General features: G+C 55.6%; 2 protein-coding genes across 7 annotated transcripts; one reads left to right on the plus strand and one right to left on the minus strand.

Annotated features, from left to right (window-relative positions):
- Window positions 1-607: 607 nt before the first annotated feature.
- Window positions 608-7,160, plus strand: LOC134166133 (multidrug and toxin extrusion protein 1-like). 2 transcript variants are annotated; one of them, XM_062623468.1, is made up of 18 exons: window positions 608-811; window positions 1,070-1,309; window positions 1,404-1,505; window positions 1,684-1,752; window positions 2,029-2,177; window positions 2,293-2,335; window positions 2,464-2,508; window positions 2,882-2,979; window positions 3,163-3,260; window positions 3,774-3,887; window positions 4,003-4,070; window positions 4,327-4,435; window positions 4,579-4,654; window positions 4,731-4,800; window positions 5,094-5,226; window positions 5,572-5,666; window positions 6,116-6,263; window positions 6,599-7,160. In XM_062623468.1, the coding sequence occupies exons 1-18, from the start codon at window positions 623-625 to the stop codon at window positions 6,817-6,819; spliced, it is 2,067 nt and encodes a 688-aa protein (XP_062479452.1). In that variant the 5' UTR covers window positions 608-622; the 3' UTR covers window positions 6,820-7,160. The 2 variants fall into 2 exon arrangements, with proteins under 2 accessions (XP_062479452.1, XP_062479453.1); XM_062623469.1 differs by lacking the exons at window positions 5,094-5,226; window positions 5,572-5,666.
- Window positions 7,161-9,102: 1,942 nt separating this feature from the next.
- Window positions 9,103-16,719, minus strand: ALDH3A2 (aldehyde dehydrogenase 3 family member A2). Of its 5 annotated transcripts, none has more exons than XM_062623482.1 (12): window positions 16,571-16,719; window positions 15,281-15,454; window positions 14,670-14,901; window positions 14,492-14,577; window positions 13,485-13,693; window positions 13,191-13,308; window positions 12,913-13,054; window positions 12,549-12,715; window positions 11,950-12,049; window positions 11,098-11,333; window positions 9,958-10,081; window positions 9,103-9,641 (listed from the first exon to the last, which is right to left on the minus strand). In XM_062623482.1, the coding sequence occupies exons 2-11, from the start codon at window positions 15,440-15,442 to the stop codon at window positions 10,001-10,003; spliced, it is 1,533 nt and encodes a 510-aa protein (XP_062479466.1). In that variant the 5' UTR covers window positions 15,443-15,454; window positions 16,571-16,719; the 3' UTR covers window positions 9,103-9,641; window positions 9,958-10,000. The 5 variants fall into 5 exon arrangements, with proteins under 5 accessions (XP_062479466.1, XP_062479467.1, XP_062479465.1 ...); XM_062623483.1 differs by having other exon boundaries at window positions 9,103-9,528; window positions 16,571-16,709; XM_062623481.1 differs by lacking the exon at window positions 16,571-16,719 and adding an exon at window positions 15,784-15,805.
- Between the last annotated feature and the right edge of the window lie 790 nt (window positions 16,720-17,509).

Consider the following 17,509-nt stretch of genomic DNA (forward strand, 5'->3'; position numbering starts at 1 on the left):
TCAGCCTCCTGGCCCTGCAGTTTGAGGCTGGCTCTGGGTACAAAAGCAGGGTTTGTGCACCTTGAATGCTCCTGGGAGCTGCGTGGGAGAGGGTGGTGTGGTGCGCGACCCTACAGAACCATCAAGGAACCGCTGTATGTCTTAATGCAACCACTGCAGCACTGTCTACGTATCTCTGCCCTTACCAATGAGCCCCTTGGGATGTGTCCCAATGTCTTACCTGCGGTTGTGTGGCATATGCTCAACCACTGGAGGTAAATCCCATATGTAGCTGGTGCACAGCACCTTCCTGCCACCCCACAATGCTCCTGGAATGAAAAGATATAATAAATAATGATAAACACATAATAAAGACTGGCATAAAGGAGCTTGAAACAGGCATCAACCCAGATCTGCCCACCACATTGGTGGAGGATGTGGCAGGCTCTGCCCTGCTCAGAATCCCAGTAGTTTTGGGATGGGAGTCTGGGGAGAGGAGGAAGCTGCCTCTCTCTGCCCTAGCGCACTGGAGCCCAGCTCAGCGGGGTCTGCCCTGCAGCAGCAGCAGCTCCCCTCCGCCTCCCCGGTGCCGGGACAAGGCAGGACACTATATTTGGCTGGGGAATGGTGCCAGGGACACTCGATGCTGCTGTGCGAGGCCGAGAGCTGGAGCCAACAGGGCGGCTTGTCTTGGCCACCGCCGTGCTGCGCTGAGAGGCGCCGAGCGGACAGCGGCACCGCCACTGCCGGCACCGGCTCACGGGAACGCAGACACGGACCCATGGATCCTCCAGCGCACCAGCCAGAGGAGCCACAGCAAAGCAGGAGAGAGGTAGGAGGGCTCCTGGGTGCGATTTGGGATGGCTCAGCCCCTGCGCTGGCTCAGGGCAGGCAGCAAGTGCCTTGTCCCGTGTCCAGGCTCTTCTGCGCTACCCGCAACAGTGCACGGGACCTTTAGCAGCTCCCCAGCTCCGTGCCCTGCCCTGACCCACCACCGGCACTTCCCACGGGCACCCCGCTGCCAGCAGCGTGCGCTCAGCCCACCCGGCCCCGGCTGAAGTTCACCGCCGTGGTTACACATTGCTCACAGTGCCTGGGTGGTTTTAACGGAGCACAGAGGAAGAAGAGGGTTGTTCCACTCCCCTGGCAGAGCGGCAGCATGAAGCAGGCGAACCTCCCCGAGGAGAACGGCTTCGGTGAGGCCATGGCCACTGGGCAGCGCGGTCCCACACCGGGCAGCGGCGGGAAGAAACGACACCGGCTTCAGCACCTGCTTCCAGATAACTTCTGGGAGGACACAAAGAAGCTGCTGGTGCTGGCGGGACCGCTGGTAAGGACACTGGGAGGAGCAGGCTCCCCCCCAGCACAGCCACCCCTGCTCACCTCCATCTCTGACCTTCGCCTCCTCTCTTCCCCACGCTCAGATCCTGATCCAGCTGCTGATCTTCCTCATACACCTTGTCAGCTCCATATTCTGCGGCCACCTGGGCAAGGTCGAGCTGGCCTCTGTCACGCTGGCCATCGCTGTAAGCATCTGCCCCGGCACCAGCTCCCACCCGCTGACACTGGGACGGGATACGGGAACAAAGGCAGACAAGGACAGAGGAGATTTGAGACTCCTACTTTTCCTTTTAGCCCCTCTTCCTACCTCAAAGTCTCAAATGCTCACATTGGCTCTTTGTTTTTTTTAACTCCTGTTTCCAGGTTATAAATGTTACTGCCATCTCTGTAAGTTATGGTTTGTCTTCGGCATGTGACACCCTGATATCACAGGTGGGTAAGAGATGCTGGCACTTGTCCTGGAGACACAGGGCTGTCCTGCATCGGCTGATGCTGCTCAGGCACTGCACAGGGTCCCCAGTTGTACCTGTGGGATGGGGAAGCCTGTTCCCAAGTGGCGATCCCATAATGGGGAGCTCCGTGCTTACCTTGACACACCAAATACTTCTTGGGCAGTCTAGGGTGGTTATGGGTCCAATGGTGGTCCCTGTCCACCCTGCACCAGTGTGCTGTGGGTGCAGAGCTCACTGCCACCCTCTGTCCCTGCAGACCTATGGCAGCAAGAACCTGCTGCGTGTGGGGGTGATCCTGCAGCGCGCCACCCTCATCCTGCTGCTCTGCTGCTTCCCCTGCTGTGCCATCCTCATCAACATCGAACAGCTCCTGATCCTCATCCGCCAGGACCCCGAGGTCTCCAGGTCGGGTGATCCCCTGCCCCAGCACCACAGCTTCATCCCTCCCCAGCATGGTGGGGCTGCAGGATGGTGGCTACGGTCATCACCCCACACTAACCAAGCCTCTGGTGTCCCCCAGGTTAACCCAACGCTATGTGATGGCGTTTGTCCCTGCTCTCCCGGTGAGTCCCTGTGGGCACCCTGGATGCTGGTCACACATGGGGACTGGGCAGCCTGCTTCTATTTTCCGCTGCAGCCCACAGCCCCTGCTCAGTGTTGGCCTCACCTCATCCAACAACCTCCTTTTCAGGCGGTGTTTCTGTATAACCTGGAGACAAGATACCTGCAGAACCAGGTAGGTCCCACAGTCCTCAGACACAGCACTCAGGGCTCCCTTCAACCGTGCGCCCAGGGTTGTCATACTTGCCATCCCCAATGGTGGGGCAGTGTTTGTCCCCACCGCTGCCCAGCTTCCCCTGAGCAGCTCTGACCCTGGGGATCACCCCATCCCACAGCCAGTTGTACCTACCTGCCTGATGGACCTCCCTTTGTACTTCCCCATGTCAGGGGTTTACCTCCAGCACACTTGTTTCCCAAGCAGGCAACATCATCAAAAGGTTATTTTTTGGCTGGGAAAGCTGCTGAGCGTGGGGCTGGTGGAGACCTTTGCTCCTCTCTCCTGAAGCTTTTGTGAAGGCACCATAGCCCCCATCTCCTCCTCTTTGCAGATGATCATGTGGCCGCTGGTGCTGAGCGGGTTCATTGGCAACATCGTCAATGTGATTGCAAACTGCATCTTCCTCTACGTGTTCCACTTGGGCATCACGTGAGTAGCGCCTGCATCCCAAAGAGGGGACAATGTGGCCCCTGGCCTATGGGATTTCTCAGGGACATCAGCACCACTGCACGACCGAGCATCCGGCACTCATGGAGGAGGTTCTGCTCTGGCACTCCGAGGCCGGGGAGGCATGAGCAGGATGACAACAAAACCCTTCTCGTTCCTCTGCAGGGGCTCAGCCTGGGCCAACACCACGGCTCAATATTCACAAGCCATTTTCTTGTTCCTGTATATTATAGGCAGGAAACTCCATGTGAAGACCTGGGGAGGTAAGAGCAGCTCCCCCAGCTCCTGCTTTACACAGGGTTCATGAATGTTCTATCAATCACTTCTATCCAGTGAATTCTGTTAGTGCCGACAGTGAAATATTAACCTCAGTGCGGTGCACCCCGGTACCACGGTGCTGCTCTGGTGGCAGCACATCACGTGCGAGCGTTGGCAGAGCCATGCTGGGCAGGAAACATTCGTTCTGGGGAAGTGAAACTTTCTGCTGAGGCTTTATAGGGTTCAGGCTGGATGAGCACAGACGTAAGCACGAGGTTATCCTTGGCCACTGCTCGAGGAAGAATGAGCTGAGAGTTGCACCCCTCCATGGCCCACAGGATGGCGTCAGCAGAGCACATATGTGCATGCTGTACTGCTGGAGGTCCTATGGTGCTCAGGAGCATTGCCCTGGTGGCTCTGCAAGTAGGAATGGCACCTACAGCTGCCTCGGGTGCTCTCAAGGATGCAACCTGTGGCCATTCTGATCATCCATCCAGGGATGTTTCTCCTCTCTGCAGGCTGGTCCAGCGAGTGCCTGCTGGAGTGGGACAGCTTCACCTCCCTGGCCATCCCCAGCATGCTCATGATGTGCATCGAGTGGTGGACCTACGAAATCGGGAGCTTCTTGATAGGTGAGCGGAGAGGGGGAGCTGCGGGGAGGCAGACAGGCTGTGACAGTGCCTGCAGCAGAGCTGCGGCTCTTCCCTGCGCACCCACATCCAGCACTGCCCCTCTCCTCTCCCCCAGGCCTGCTGAGTGTCATAGAGCTCTCTGCCCAGTCCATCATCTACGAGGTGTCCGTTGTTGCTTTCATGGTAAGGGCTAGGGGTTGTTGTTCCAGAGCACACCCCGTAGGGACTGTCCTGGGCAGAACACCCAGCAAAAACCAGCTCCAGCAAATCTCACTCTTCTCCCTCTGCATTTAAGCCTCTCCCCATCCTGCTTATCCCTCTTACGGAGATGTTTTAAGCCCTGAACTCTGTTGCCCTCTCTGCCGGGCGGTCATTTCGCTGTGACTGTGATGCCCTCATTACCTGGATGCACACATGAGCCTCAGCCCTGTGGTTTCAGATCCCCCTGGGGCTCGCCACGGCCACCAGTGTGCAGGTGGGGAATGCGCTGGGTGCCGGCGACACTGACACGGCCAAGAGATCCTCCACCACCAGCCTGGTCTGCACAGGTCAGGCCATCAGCGGGCTCGGAAGCCTTTGTAGGGCTCCTTCCAGGCACAGCAGGAGCATTTGCAGTCCTCTGTGTCCTCTTCTCCCCTCTCCTCTCTCCCTTTGGCTGCCCCTGAGCTCAGTGCTTTGCTCTGTTTTTCAGTGGTGCTTTGCATAGCTGTGGGGGCCATTTTAGCCACCACGAAGGATGTGCTGGGATACATCTTCACCCGGGACAAGTAAGTGCCTCTGACTCCTACCCTTAGTGTGTGGAGGTCAATTCCCCAAACCCATCGTTGTCTCCCCTGTCCCCAGGGAGATTGTTGACTTGGTGGCCTGGGTCATGCCTGTCTACGTTGTCTTCCACTTCTTTGAAGCCATGTGTGTAAGTCCCTGCTATTTTCAGTAGGGAACCTCGGTGCTGAGCAGCACCATCACAGGTTGGTTGGCTGAGGGTCCCTCAGGCTGTGGGTAACACCAGGACAAGCACCAGGACCCTGCACTGCTCCTGGGGTCGGTCACCCCTTAGAAAACACTGAGGGCATAAAAAGATGATGATCACAGGACCAAGCAGGGACATCGAAGTCATGGGGCAGAGGCAGGGAGCTGCAGAGCCCCGAACTGGGCCAAGGTGGCTCTCCCAGCCCTGTCCCCAGGCCCTGTCCCTGTCCCTGGCAGGGTGTCTGCAGCGGGGTGCTCAGAGGCATAGGCAAGCAGAAATTCGGTGCCATCCTCAACGCCGTGTGCTACTATGGTGTGGGGCTGCCCCTGGGAGCCGTGCTGCTCTTTGTGGCCAGGATCGGCGTCATAGGTACCAACCCCCAGGCACACAGCTCTGCATTGCCCCAAATCCCATCAGCAGCTCCCCCCCAGCTCCACTGATGGATCACCACGACCCTCTTCTGTCTTGCTGGGGGCTGGGCACAATGGGGTGGACTGGGATGGCCCCTGCAACTACTGAGAGCTTTTAACTGTACTGGGAAAAAGCATCCCCTGCCAGGTCTGCCAGGCAGCCCCACAGCAGCCCCCATGGGCACCCCACCCCTGTGTCCCTGCTGACCTCAGTGACACCTATTCTTGACTCGCTGTCCCGAGATGAACCCTTGTTGTGCTGCTCCGGCTGCGGCACCCGGCTGACTCCGGCTTGCCCTCACAGGCCTGTGGCTCAGCATGCTTGTCTGTGTCTCCATCCTCTGTACCTGCTTCATCGTCTACATCTCCCGCATGGACTGGAGGAAGGCAGCAGAAGAGGTAACCTGTGCACCCACAGCATCGTGCCCTGCCTGTGGGAAAGTCCTTAGTGGTGTGGCTGGGATTGCAGTGGGATGGGACAGCATCATGGGTATGGTCCTGTGGGACAGAGCTGCCCAGGGCTGTCATCCAGTGTCTCCAGCAAAATCCAATGGTCTGTGACCACTGTATTCAGCTCTCTCCCACACTCAACAGCTTCCTTCCCTCTGCACCTTGTGCCACCTTGGGTTGGGGATATGAAGCACAAAGCAGACAGGGTCTCCCAAGCTACCTCAACCCTGCAGCCCCGAGCATCACCTTGTGCCCCAGCCAGCACCTCTCATTTCGGGCATCTTTCAGCTGCACAGTGCCATTTCCAGCCAGTTTAACCCTGTGAGAGGTGACATGCTGGCTTTGCTCCGTGGGCATTTCTGCACCACTGGCTAAACCCACAGTGTTCCCTCCACCAGGCTCGGCACCGTGCAGGAGTGAGCCAGCCACCGATGGAGGAGCCGAACCCAGGCCCTGAACCCTCCTGCAAAGAAATTCCCTTTGGTGTGGGGCTGGCCTCAGTGTCCCACACTTACCCCCCTGCCATGGCGGTGCAGGGGTGTGTAGGTATGGCCAGGAGCTGGGCACAGTGGGATGGGGGAGCTGGGCACTGGGTGCAGTGGTGGGTTTGGGTCCAGGAAGGGTCCCCAAGGATTCACATAAGCCAGGGACAAGCCCTTCATTACTGGATAAACAGTAATTACAGGGCTGAGCTTGGGAGCGTGACAGAGTTGGGTGCGAGGACAACCTGGAGCTGGGGACAATGTGGGCAGGTCTTACCTTGTGGACTGAAGCTCCTTTAAGGGCTGGAGATCCCCATGCTCTGTGCTGCTCATAATATGCTTTAGGACCTCAGACAAAACCCACTCAGGAGAGCCCTCAATGCCCTGTTCTCCTTGCAGCGGGAGTGGATGCACAGAACGGTGTCATACTCATGGGCATCACCAGGGTGGAGGGACCCACGTACCAGCTGGAGCCCCAGCAATCCAACCCTGCCACATCCCCTCCGGCCACCGCCACCATCACCAAGGCGCTGATCATCCGGCGCGGGCTAGCAGTGGCCGCAGCCATGGCAGTGCTTGCACTCGGCATTGTCATAAAGCTGACAACCAGCAAACACTGACTCGCATCAGGGACTCTGGGGACTTTGGAGAGGTGAAAGCCTCTCCTGAGGGATGGACTTACAAAGCTCAGACTGGCCAGCAAGAGAATCCAGCATACGCCTGACCCATGGGAGCCAAAGGAGCCCTGTCAGCATTTGGCAGCATCTGCTCAGCCATCGCTCAAGGAACAGGCCCTGCAGCTGCTCCAGCACCCAAAGCACTGCTCCCAGCTGCCCAATGCATACTGAGTGTGCGGGTAACCCGCTCCAGCTCCAGCCATCACCTGCCAAGCAGAGCCAAGCACAGCCCAGCTCTCACTGCTGCTCCATGACATGCCAAATAAAGAACAAACCCAGCTGCATCGGGCTGGCTCCTTTGGGTGCAGGCTGAGGGCAGGACTTGGGCTGGAGTGGGGAAGCATCCGATGCTGGTGGCTGCAGCCCCTGGGGGAGCCTGGGGGATACGGGTCTTGTCCTGCTATAGATGGCCTTCACTATAGACCAACAGTTTTATTCAGCAAGGCTCAAGTTGAACTTTCAGTTACAAGTTTGGAGGTAAAAGGCTACCAGCAAACCTGACTAGGGGATACCCTTAACACTACCAGCCACCCTCTGCTCACAGGGATGCTCCTGAGGAGCCAGAACATGGGCAGGACCATGGGCTCAGTGGGCAGCTGGCTGGAAGCAGAGCCTGAAGCCGGCCTGCATCCATCTACCCTATCACTGCAAGGCCCTTTTGTGGCTTCACAGAAACATGACAAAAGCATAGAACCCCCCTGGTTTGGGTTAGAAGGGACCTTAAAGCTCATCCAGTTCCAAGCCCTGCCACGGGCAGGGACACCTTCCACTAGAGCAGCTTGCTCCAAGCCCCTGTGTCCAACCTGGCCTTGAACACTGCCAGGGATGGGGCAGCCACAGCTTCTCTGGGCACCCTGTGCCAGCGCCTCAGCACCCTCACAGGGAAGAGCTTCTGCCTAAAATCAACCCTAACTTCCCCTGTTTCAGTTTGAATACATCACCTCTTGTCCTACCACTACAGCCCCTGATGAAGAGTCCCTCCCCAGCATCCTTGTAGGCCCCCTTCAGACACTGGAAGCTGCTCTGAGGTCTTCATGCAGCTTCTCTTCTCCAGGCTGAACAGCCCGAGTGTTCTCAGCCTCTCTTTGTATGGGAGGTGCTCCAGCACCCTAAATATTGCAGGAAATTCATCCTGCTTCCCAGGAGCAGTCTTTCAGTTTTCAGTCACAACAAGTTCTGCCTGCAGCCCCTGTCTAACCAAACCAGACACCAGGCTCCATTGCAACCATTAACATCTGCCCTTCCGCCCCACATCCACAGCTGCATGACACAGCCCGATCCTGACTGAGAAAGCAGGTGACTCATGAAAAAATTAAGGCAGAAAGAAAGTTCCCTTTAGAGAAGCTTCCCTCTCCACCAGGAGTCATCTTCAGTGAGTTCAAGCAGGCATGAGCCCTTCCCCTGCCACGGCTCAGAGCGAGCTCTCCTCCCACGAGAGGGCAGCTGGCTTGGGCCCAGGGCCCTCACTGGATACAAGATGCCCTTTATCCAGAGATATCTTTGTGCTGTGAGCACACAACCCCTGGATTGCTTCACCCAGCCAGGGCAGTGCCTCAGTCTCCTGTACAGAACTGTAAGAGACCACACAGCTTTGCCCACGTCGTGATGTGAGGCCAGGGCAGCGTTTCCCACAGGCCACAGAACCCACAGGGCAGAACTCATTGGGATCAGACAAGGACAGCCCATGCCTTGATCTGAACAACTCCAGGCTGGCAGCGCCTGCAGGGGGAGGGAATCCAGATGGACTGGACTGGTCCTTCCCCACAGGCAGGGGAGACATTGCACCGGGTACCTGTGGCTCCTGCAGAGGCACATCAACATCTGTGATGTCCAGCCAAGTCGTGGCCAGAGCTGGGAGCAGCTGAGCATAAGCAGGATTCCCCGGGAGACCGCAGGGACTTACCACGCTTTGTTTATTGTTTAAAGTGTTTATTTAGTACTGCAAAATAGATCACTAAAAAGGCTTGGTGCAGGGACTTCCATTAGGCATGAAGAAATCCAACCTATTGCACTGTGATTTTCTACTCCATATATTGCATTTAATGATAAGCTTTAAATTTACCTCACTTAAACCAGGCACTTTGCAATTCCCACTTCTCTAAGGCCTCAAAGTTCTTTTGCAGGAGCATAAGATACATTTATCAGTGGAATACAGGCAGTGCAAGTATCATCTTTGTAATACCTGCTGTGCAGGATTCTGGTTTGCAGGGGTCATGAATATTTCACTTCAATTGAACAGTGAGGGGAAACTCAGGTTTATTCATAACCATTGGTCAAATGCATCAGCTAGCACAGCCTGTCCCAGACTCATCACCAAGCTGGTGGTTGTTCAGAACGCAACAGCAGACAGACAAACCCAAAAACCCACAGGGAAAATACCATCAACCCCCTCACAGCTGAAACTCAAGCTCCTGTTTGTCACTGAGGCAATGTAAGCAGTTTGGTGCAAGACACGTTGTGCATATTCCTGGAAGAGGCATTCTGCATGGCAGGGGTGGAAGTAGGGAATGGTATTTCTTGTTCTGCAGTCCTCCTTTTGAGAGCCTGCACCCACTGGTCCGTCTGCTGCAGCATGGCTGTTTAGTAAACAGGAGTCCAAGCCTTCCCTTGGTTAGTGCCTTGCTAAGGCTACTCTGTGTGCTCCACAGCTCACTGAAATAACCCACCAGAAAAGAAAAGGACTTCTCAGATTAAGGAAACAGACACAAAGTGAGCACTCAAGAGTATGACTTGGACATGGCACCTTCTCCTCAGTAGTAAACCATCTGTGAAAGCAAAACACAAGACCAACGTTCTGTGAAGGATTGGCTAGAACAAAGCCAATTCCCTTTCCAGAACAGCCTGAAGCAGAGACCCTTCACCCAGGGTGAGATCCACAGGGTCCAGCTCACCTGTCTCCTGCCCCTCAGCATGCACAGACTGGTTATCTTGGGTGCTGTATGAGCTCTGAGCACTGCCAGGGGGAAGCATCACTCTCTGGCTCCACAGAGAACGTCCTCCAAGCCCCACATTCACTATTCTAACAGAGCTTTGCCTGAACTCAAACCAGGTCTACACACAGGAGAAGAAAAAGCCTCCTACCTCACTGTGACAGCCACAGCAGTGCTCTGAAACCTGCTCCTCTTTACCACACACTGAGCCAGCCCAGCCTCTGAACAGCCAGCACAATCAAGAGGGCTTTTCTCTTCAGCACAGACTGGTGATTCTGAGAAAACCCAAATGATTTGGAGATGCCGTGAGTTTCCCCCCTTCACTGAGAAGCCATTCACCTAGACAGGGCCTGCCTCCCTAGCTGGTGCTTCGAAGTCCAAGGCAGTTGTTGGCTCTTACACCTCCTCAACTCAAATAAGCATGCAGGTTATTTCCACTGGCTTGCTGGGCTCCTGCACGTCTCCTTGCAGCAGTAACATGCAAAACAGATGGAAGGGCAGAGTCCTGATCCACCTTGCCACCTTGTGTGCGGCAGTAGCTGCTCCCTTAAACTTAGTAAGCCCTCAGGATGCACAGCTGAGCCTTGCAAGGAGCCGCCAGCACAAGCACGCATAGTGCACATGGTCTGCCAGCCATAGAGAACAGGGACAGGGATCAGACTTGGTTTTAGTTCTTACTGCTCCACCTCAGGGGGCACCCTGAGTCCTCCAGCCAGCACCAGCAGGCTTCTGCCCCCTGCAGAAAGGCGAGGACATCCCACGCTTCTGCAGTACCCAGCTGGAAACAGGGCAGGAAATGAAAATAGCTGAGCTAAGCTCAGGTGGGGGCTGCAACCGGGTGCGGAACATGGGCCTGCTGTGAAGCTCAGCTTTAGGACATAGGCTGCCTGTCCCAGGGCAACATGACAAAAAATGGCAGCAGTCTGGGCTAGGCTGCAGAGCAGCTCACAGTGCTGCTGAAGGAAGCCCTGGAACTGAAACCACTCCTAACCTGTCCAAAGCAGACCAACCCTGCCTCTACAGAGAGCTTCTCTCACCTATCACCTACCAAAGCAGAGCTACAAACAGGCAGCTTAGAAGAGCTCTCTTAGGACATTTCTATTCTAGATACCACTTGCAAGAGTGAGAAGCAGATTTTGATTGTTTCAGGCAGGTCACATACTGAAAGTCTCAGGACAGGAAAAAAACAGGCCAGGCTCTAAGAAAGGGCTGCAGTTGCAAAGACTGAAAGTCCAGAAGATCAGGTGAATTACACGTGCACTCACGTAGATGGCAAGGACGCAAAGCTCACCTTTAGCACCAGCGCTGCCACAATCCCCAGCAGGACCAAGACAACCAGTCCTATTCGACCTCGGTTAAACTGCTTCAAGAGGAAGAACTTGGCCCAGTTCACCTTCTTCTGGCTGCCAGGTGGGTACCGGAGTTTGTTTGTACTCTCCATCTTCAGGTCCTTGATCAAGCAGGAGCGGTGGTGGGAGAAGGTCTCAAAGCTGTGTTTGCCGTGGTAGGCACCCATCCCGCTGTTACCTGAGGGGGACAACCCAGGCAGTCACACCATAGGCCTGGCCAGTCAGACCTTTGGCCACGTGAGGCCACCAGCAGAGAAAGAAGCAGCTCAGGAAGATGTAAGTTGCTTGCCAGCTGCACTGCATGTTACCTGTCCTACATCTGCCTTGCTGCAGCTCAAAAGCACAGCTCCTCCCCTACGCTCCTGCACAGGAGCCAACTCATCCTTCCTCTCTGCAGCATGTCAGTCTCCAAGATGTCCATTTGCACTCCACCCCTCTTCTTCCCCATCTTGTTCTAACTGCACACTCTCCAGTACTTTGCTGTGGTCCTGTGTGCCCTGTTTGCTGGGCATCCAGCTCTTCCCTGGATTTAGCTCCCTTACAAAGCGCCTTGCTAAGGCTTTGAGATCTGACTGGTGCTGTGGGAGAAAGGCATCCTGAAGAGCTTAGCAGGGTACACCTCTGTTTTTCAACATCAGGACAACGTGCTCTTCGCAGCAGAACACTGCTGAGTCACTGTCAGCTTGTGAGCACTGTAACACTCAAAATTCCTCCTGCAAAGCTCCTGTGGGCTGTTCTGTAACCTCTTCCAAACGTTACCAAGCTGAAGGCCTACCCTTCCTCCAGTAACTTACCAACTCCACCGAAGGGTAAGGTTGAGAGTAGGTAATGCATGATGACATCGTTTCCAGTAACACCCCCACTGGAGGTTTCCGAGATGACTCTTTTGATTAACTGGCAAAAGCAAATAAGAAACAACCAAAACATTGCAAAGGCTCAGGAGAGACAAGACCATGTAACTCAGCAGGACTGGGAAGGGAGTTACATGCCAAGAGGCCATAGCGCCTTCTCCTCTCCTCAGTAGTTTTCTTGGCTGACAACTCAAACAAGCCCCCCCATGCAATGCTAACTCAAGTGGGAAAGCTCAAGAGCGGGGCTAGGAAAGATGGAAACCTGGGAGCTTGCCTCCCGAGCAATGTATTAAGAGTCCATGGCACCAAAGAGGAAATCCAGCATTTTATCCTTCTATTTCACAAAGCCGTGCAAATACAAAGCACTTCAGCAAGAGACTGGGAGCCTCCAGCAGCTCTGGAGACACTGCGGTCCCCCATGAGCCAAACACTGCAATTCATGTGCCAACACAGGCCCTGCACAGAGCCATGCCTGCAACTGGCCATGTCCAGGATAAAACTGTGCAGAGATACCTCTGCAGGGGAGCACTGCCCAGACCCACCTTCTTGCTGTTGGAGAAGACATACAGGGCAAGCGGCTTCTCCCGATGGTTGATGAACTCAATGGCTTCATCTACATTATTCACAGTCACAATGGGAAGGACCGGTCCAAAGATCTCCTCCTCCATCACCTTTGACTCCGGAGAAACATCAGTCAGGATAGTTGGTGCTGGAGAAAACAGGACAGCAGAAGACGGCATGAGCAGGATAGAAAACATGGTCCACCACAGTACCTCATCCTCTGCAATGCCTCTTTTGAACATACCCCAAGCAAGCCACAGACACATGCAGCCCCCAAAAGGCACCCACTGCCAGAGCAGAAGGACCCACCCTTCACCTTCCCACCCCACCAGCTGCCAGAAGCACCTATGAAGCAGGAGGCCTCATCAACCTCTCCCCCATGAGCAATCTTCTGCCCTTCCATCAGGCCCAGGATCCTCCTGAAGTGGCGCTTGTTGATGACCCTTTCATAATCCGGAGATGACTTCACATCTTCCCCATAGAATTCCTGCCAAGAGGCACAGAAGAACCAAAGTTCTCCACAGACCCTTACAACAGCCACAGCTCTAGGGCTGCAGCTCCAGGAACTCAGACTTGGGCTGTAACAGGGGTAACTCCCACAGCATCAGGAACTCCACACTCACCTGCAGAGCTGCCTTGATGTTCTCCACCACGCTGCTCTGGATGGATGGGTTGCAGAGGATGTAGTCTGGGGCGATGCAGGTTTGCCCACAGTTCATATACTTCCCCCATGTTATCCGCCTACGGGGAAAAGAGAGATGGTTTCTCCATGGTCAATCCTTTGCAGACCCCACAGCCCAGCTGATTGTGCCCCAGCGACACCCTTGGCCTGAGGACAACAGCCCAGAGATGTCCACCTGCCCCATGGGGTCCCTGCCCTACTGCTGAGACCCTGCCAAGGGCTTCAATAGCCTGACCTGCAGGCAACAGCCAGGTCACAGTCTGTGTCAATGTAACAGGGGCTCTTCCCACCCAGCTCCAGGGTGACGGGTGTCAGGTACTTGGCGGCCGCTGCCATCACAATTTTGCCCACTGTGGAGTTGCCAGTGTAGAGGATGTGATCGAATCTCTGGGTCAGCAGCTCTGTTGTCTCGGAAACTCCCCCAGTGACCACAGGGTACAGCTCCTGTGGGGTGAAGAAGAGCCTTATGTAAAGCACGTATATCAAGGCAGCAGGTCTATGTCGGCAGACTCACTTGTAAGCTACATTAGGAGCTGGAGAAAAGACAGTGGTAACAGAGATGAGATCTTCTTCCTCCCCTGAGGTGAAATTCACCTGCCGGTTTGTGCACATGAACCACAAGAAACGGAAATTGAGGCCAGGGCTGAATCAGGCTCTAGAGCTGCTCCCATACATTAAACCTTGGGCACATCTGATCGCCAGGCTCTCCTGAGATGACTCCTTCCTGAGCTCTAGCTCCCTGCCTAGCAGAAACACTAATTCCCTGACAACTTCACAGTGGGGCCGTGCTGTCAGAGCAACAGTGTGTCTCGGTGACACAACGTGGTGGATGTCAGAACTGCCAGACACTGAGTGTGGATCAGGACAGAAAAACTCAGGTCTTCTGCCACTGAGCAAAAAGTGCCTGATTTTCAGGGAGAGCCAGGCACAGCCGGCGTCAAAGACAATCTTGTGCTTATCTAGGGGCGTCCCCAGCCCAGTCCAAATGAGCAATCACTGCAGTGTGAAGTAAACAAACAGCTCTTTACATGGTTGTGAATATCAAGAAGGCTGTTGTGTTGCAGCAGCATTACGCAATGTTAGCTTATGCAAAGGCAGGTAGAACACATCAATATGCATCTGTACACTAAGAGTCATTCACCCCTTCCTTTATCGTAACTGATATGGCTCTAACTTGCAGGAACCCTCTGAAGGCATAACATTACCTCAAGACAATCACATCCGGCACGGGGCCACACTCACCTGGTCAAGGTACTGGGGGAGAAGATCAGCCAGCAACTGAGATGTGTTCTCGCTGATCTCCGACGGCTTCACCACCACGGCATTACCTACAAGACAAATGCAGCATGGCCGCTGAGCTCTCACGGTGCGGCACCCATCCATGGCCCCACGAAGGACAGGGGCTGTGGCAGGTCCCCACCTGCTGCGATGGCCCCGATTAAAGGATGGATAACCAGAGCAAAGGGGTAGTTCCAGGCCCCGATGATCAGCACCACCCCCAGTGGCTCAGGGAAGATGTAGGCTTCATCCCGCATTGTCAGCAGGTTCTTCTTCACAGGCTGAGGGGCTGCCCAGGACTTCAGCTTGTCCATGACGAGGGCCAGCTCTCCCAGCAGGCCCAGGATCTCATGGCAGTATGCATTGGGCTCACTCTGCAAAGACAGGGAGCTTGGGGAGGGGATGGCAAAGGCACTCACCCCACCATCCCAGGGAAGCAAGGCAAATTCTGCTGCTTCAAAAGTGTCTGATGCAGGCAGTGCTGCCCCAAAGGATCCCTGACAGAGGACAGTCTGGGTGCATGGGGCTCAGGGTGCGGCAAAAGCCAGGACCTGCCTCTGTAATCCTGCCTTAGACTAGCTCCTTAGAAATGGTGGCAGCAAACCTTGGCAGGACATGGTGAGAGCCAGGACCATGGGAGACATGAGCCAAAGACATGTCGCACGGCAAAGGCAGCCCTTGGCCTTCCCGCTTTCCCTTCCAGGCTGACCACTGTCTGTGCACGGCTGATAGGAGAACCCCATTGACCCAGACCTTGTGCAGATCTGCCCTGATGGCTGCCAGGATGTCCTTCTCTTTCTCCTGCACCATCCGCTTCAGGGCCTTCAGCTGCTGCATCCTGAACTCCAGCGCGCGGCTCCGGCCAGAGTTGAAGGCAGCTCTCGCCCGCCCAACGACCTGCTGCATCCTCTCCATGGCTGCTCAGCACTGCAAGGAGAGAGCAACACCACCCAGCTCACTTCAGGGCTTCCTCCTGCAGGTGGGAATGGGTTTTCCCCTCCAGCACTGGCCATGGAATCACAGAATCATTAGGGTTGGAAGGGGCCTCTGGAGATCATCCCTTGCCAAGGCAGGGCCACCCAGAGCAGGTTAAACAGGAACGTGTCCAGGTGGGTTTGGAATGTCTCCAGAGAGGGAGACTCCATAACCTCCCCCCCGTGCGGCCTGTTCCAGTGCTCTGCCACCCTCCGTGTAAAGTTCTTCCTCATGCTGAGGCGAAACTTCTTTTCTCCCTCATCTGCCCACTGCAACCCCACCTCCCGGCTCCAGGGCTGGTGTCTGCTCTCTTTCAGCCCTAGTTCCGCCGTATCCTCCTCAAACCCACAGTGATGCGCTGCACGTTGTGATTCTGAGCAGCACCAGCAGGCAGTAAGCGGCAGTGCGCAGCAGGGGCGCCGGGCGGAGCCGAGGGCCGGCAGCCTTCCCCGCACCCCGGCACCGAGCGCAGGGACCCCGAGCCGGCTCCTCCAGCACCAACCCGCGCACCGCCGGCCTAGCCCAGACGAGCCCCCCGCCGCCGCCGCCCCCGGTCTCACCCACGTCTGCTTCTGGCTGCGCCGCGCCCTCCACCCCTCCCGGCGGCGCAATGGGAGAGCCAGCGAGGGGGACCGCACCCCCTCCGGCGGGCGCAGAATGGAGGCGGCCGCGGCGCTGCAGCAGCAGCAGTGCATCTGTCCCCGACCCCGCCGGTACCGGACTGCTCCTCTGCCCCCCCTACCCCGTACGGCCCGGACCCCCCAGCTCTGTTCCCCCGATAGGGCCTCGGCCCCGTTTTGTGGCCGCAGGAGAAACGAGCGTCTCCGCGGCGGCGGCTGGAGAGGGCTTCGCTACCGGGCAAGTTGGTTGCAGCCGTGTCGGTGCCTACGGAGGAAGCGGCAGGAACCAGAGCAGCGTCCATTAGCGGCAGGCAGGCGCTTAGCGAGCACAAGAGAGGAAGGAGGTTGTTTGGCAAGAGCGCAAGTTAAAGGGGAAAAGAGCAAAAGACCAGAGCAGGGTGAAGAGCGTGAGCTGGGCAGGGCTCCCGGTACCTCGATCCCCCGGTACCTCGATGATCCTGCCGCTCAGGGCTTCTCCTTCCCTCCTGGTGCATCCGCTGCAGTGACCGCTTTGTAGGAGCTCCCCCGGGCTGGGGGCGGGACTGGGCATAACCCGCGGTTGTGAAACGCCGACAGATCTGGGGTAAAGGAGCACGTTGTGCGGTATCGGGGAAACAAAGTCTATCATGAGGGTGTGATACAAGGAAAGCAAGTGCCTGGAAAACATAGGGTTAAAATACTTTTAGCTTAATTAAGTCTAAGATAGAGAACAATGTTTGCATTGTAAGTTTGTGGTGTGTAACAGAATTCAGTAGCCCTACTAACATGAGTGAATTATTCCTTAAGCATCCTTCTACTTACCAGTTAGTTTGGAGACACTGCCTCCCTAACACCCGCTAGCTTCGGATACTCCTTGTCTGCCTGTCCTGTATTGCTTGCAGTAAATTTTGTACAAAGGCCATACTGTTTTAAACTGGTAGCTATCAGAAAGTGACAGATGTGGTTAGTTTCTGCTAGTTTTGTGATTACTGAGGCATCCAACTGTGCCAAAGGTGAAAAGTGCAGTGAGGAAGACTGCTTACTTCATCTTGAAGTCCCCTGCCCACGACCACTGCAGGGCAGTGCACAGGCACCAAAAGGAGGAGACTTAGGATGATAAGTTCCTACATTTAATTGCAATAACCCCAACGCTCTCTCGGGAACCTAATGAATATGCATATTTGTATGTAACAAATATCTGCTTGCTTAACCCCTCGGTGTGCAAGTTAGGAGGAGTGATCCCCTTTGCACTGGGGGCTGTAATAAACATACCTGCTTTATAACTCCTTGAGTTCTAGAGTCCGATTCCCTGCAGAGCAAGCACTGCACCCAGCACCTCGGCTTTTGCGCAGCATTTCTGAGCTCGAGTGCTAGTGAAGAGATCCCAGCATCCTGCCAGCAACGGTTG

This window comes from Pezoporus occidentalis, unplaced genomic scaffold (assembly GCF_034315485.1).
Source record: "Pezoporus occidentalis ecotype Australia unplaced genomic scaffold, CSIRO_AGI_Poc_V1 ctg253, whole genome shotgun sequence".
NCBI lineage: Eukaryota > Metazoa > Chordata > Aves > Psittaciformes > Psittacidae > Pezoporus > Pezoporus occidentalis.